This window comes from Ammodytes marinus, assembly GCF_949987685.1.
Source record: "Ammodytes marinus genome assembly, chromosome: 7".
NCBI lineage: Eukaryota > Metazoa > Chordata > Actinopteri > Uranoscopiformes > Ammodytidae > Ammodytes > Ammodytes marinus.
Genome location: NC_137211.1, coordinates 639,913 through 642,412, shown reverse-complemented (window position 1 = coordinate 642,412; position 2,500 = coordinate 639,913). Strand labels below are relative to the sequence as shown.

General features: G+C 42.4%; 1 protein-coding gene across 1 annotated transcript in view; it reads right to left on the bottom strand.

Moving 5' to 3' along the window:
• The window catches only part of LOC307253521 (transcription factor E3-like), a gene marked incomplete at its 3' end in the record, with an annotated part of 17,260 nt that overhangs the window by 7,168 nt on the left and 7,592 nt on the right, over positions 1-2,500 (bottom strand). Inside the window, exon 5 of the mRNA XM_080031628.1 lies at positions 1,552-1,695. Coding sequence (XP_079887754.1) covers positions 1,552-1,695 — 144 coding nt within the window. The remainder of the gene's footprint in view (positions 1-1,551; positions 1,696-2,500) is intronic.

The window sequence follows — 2,500 nt, the reverse complement described above, 5'->3', positions numbered from 1 at the left end:
ACACACAGACACACACACACACACACACACACACACAGACACACACACACACACACACACACACACACACACGCTGACTGTGTTCCTCTCTAGCAGCTGACTCAGACAGGAAGCTGATGGAGCTGCTGACTTTACTTAAACTGCTCAACTGTTTCCATGACATTTTACCCAATTTACAAAATAACATTATTCAGGCCTGTGTGTGTGTGTGTGTGTGTGTGTGTGTGTGTGTGTGTGTGTGTGTGTGTGTGTGTGTGTGTGTGTGTGTGTGTGTGTGTGTGTGTGTGAGACGAGACGGTGTGGATCCTCTGGCAGCATCTGAAGTCTTCCTGCATCCACACTATTCACACTTTACTTTAGTATTACCATGTAAACACCTGGTCAATGATCAAATTCCTCCGTGATTTTTCTCTACTTATGACATCTATTGCAGTATGTCCGTCCTGGGAGAGGGATCCCTTACTCTGTCGACTCTCCCTGAGATTTCTTCAATTTTTTTTAATCCCGGTAAAGGGTTTTTTACTGGGAGTTTTTTCTCAGCCGAGCAAAGGGTGTAAGGACAGAGGGATAGATAGATAGATAGATAGATAGATAGATAGATAGATAGATAGATAGATAGATAGATAGATAGATAGATAGATAGATAGATAGATAGATAGATAGATAGATAGATAGATAGATAGATAGATAGATAGATAGATAGATAGATAGATAGATAGATAGATAGATAGATAGATAGATAGATAGATAGATAGATAGATAGATAGATAGATAGATAGATAGAACATATGAACAAATCCTTCTGTAATAACCTTCAGAATAGTGCTGAGAATGATTATGGAAAGTTTAGTTGATGTAAGTGCTTTAGAAAGTTGAGATTTTTGGTTCAGAGTATTGAAAAAAAAAACTAATGTTGAGATAATGTCCGTTAAAGATGGTTGTATAGGAGAAATATACAGACGCAAACAGACAAGGTTTAGTCAAATAAACACCTGAATGTACATGTTGGACCTTTTGATTTATACTAGTATGAAAGAAGACATGAAGATAAATAGATAGATAGATAGATAGATAGATAGATAGATAGATAGATAGATAGATAGATAGATAGATAGATAGATAGATAGATAGATAGATAGATAGATAGATAGATAGATAGATAGATAGATAGATAGATAGATAGATAGATAGATAGATAGATAGATAGATAGATAGATAGATAGATAGAGATAGATAGATAGATAGATAGATAGATAGATAGATAGATAGATAGATAGATAGATAGATAGATAGATAGATAGATAGATAGATAGATAGATAGATAGATAGATAGACAGACAGACAGACAGACAGACAGACAGACAGACAGACAGACAGACAGACAGACAGACAGACAGACAGACAGACAGACAGACAGACAGACAGACAGACAGACAGACAGACAGATAGATAGATAGATAGATAGATAGATAGATAGATAGATAGATAGATAGATAGATAGACAGACAGACAGATATTTGTATGTGTGTAAACAGTAGGCTTCATATTTACCTGCTTCTTGCGGTCTCCATGCTGCTTGTGGGCGGGGCTTGGGGCTGCTGCTGGCTCGTGATTGGCCGAGAGGTACTGCTTGACCTGCTGTCTCTGGCTGGCCTGGATGTGATACCTGGTGGGGTTCTCCAGGTGAGTCTGCACCTGAGGGGGAGAGGGGGGGGGGGGAGGGAGGGAGGGTTAGCTAACGTCTCTGCTTAAAGCCTCTCTCTCTCTCTCTGTCTCTACAGCACACACACACACACACACACACACACACACACACACACACACACACACAGTGCACCTGAGGGGGGACAGAGAGGGGGGGGGGGGGTTAGGTGTTGAACATGTTCTTATTTATTTATTTATTTTAACCTTTATTTCTACAGGTAAATCCCATTGAGACCGAAGACTCTTTTACAAGGGAGACCTGTTCCCATTCCCACGTTACCATTCACCCACACATTCATACACCGATAGCAGCAGCTAACTATCGACATTCACACGAGGCAAGGTGGGTGAAGTGTCTTGCTCGAGGACACACACACACACACATACACTACTCACTCACTCACTCACTCACTCACTCACTCACACTCTCACACACACACACACACACACACACACACACACACACACACACACACACACACACACACACACACACACACACAGAGACCCCCCCCCCCCACACACACCCAGTACCTTTAGGACCTCCACGGGGACCTGAGCGGGCTGTGTGTGGGGCAGACAGACAGACAGACAGACAGATAGACAGACAGACAGACAGACAGACAGACAGATAGACAGACAGACAGACAGACAGGCAGACAGACAGACAGACAGACAGACAGACAGACAGACAGACAGACAGACAGACAGACAGACAGACAGACACACAGGCAGACAGACAGACAGACAGACAGACAGACAGACAGACAGACAGTACCTTTAGGACCTCCACGGG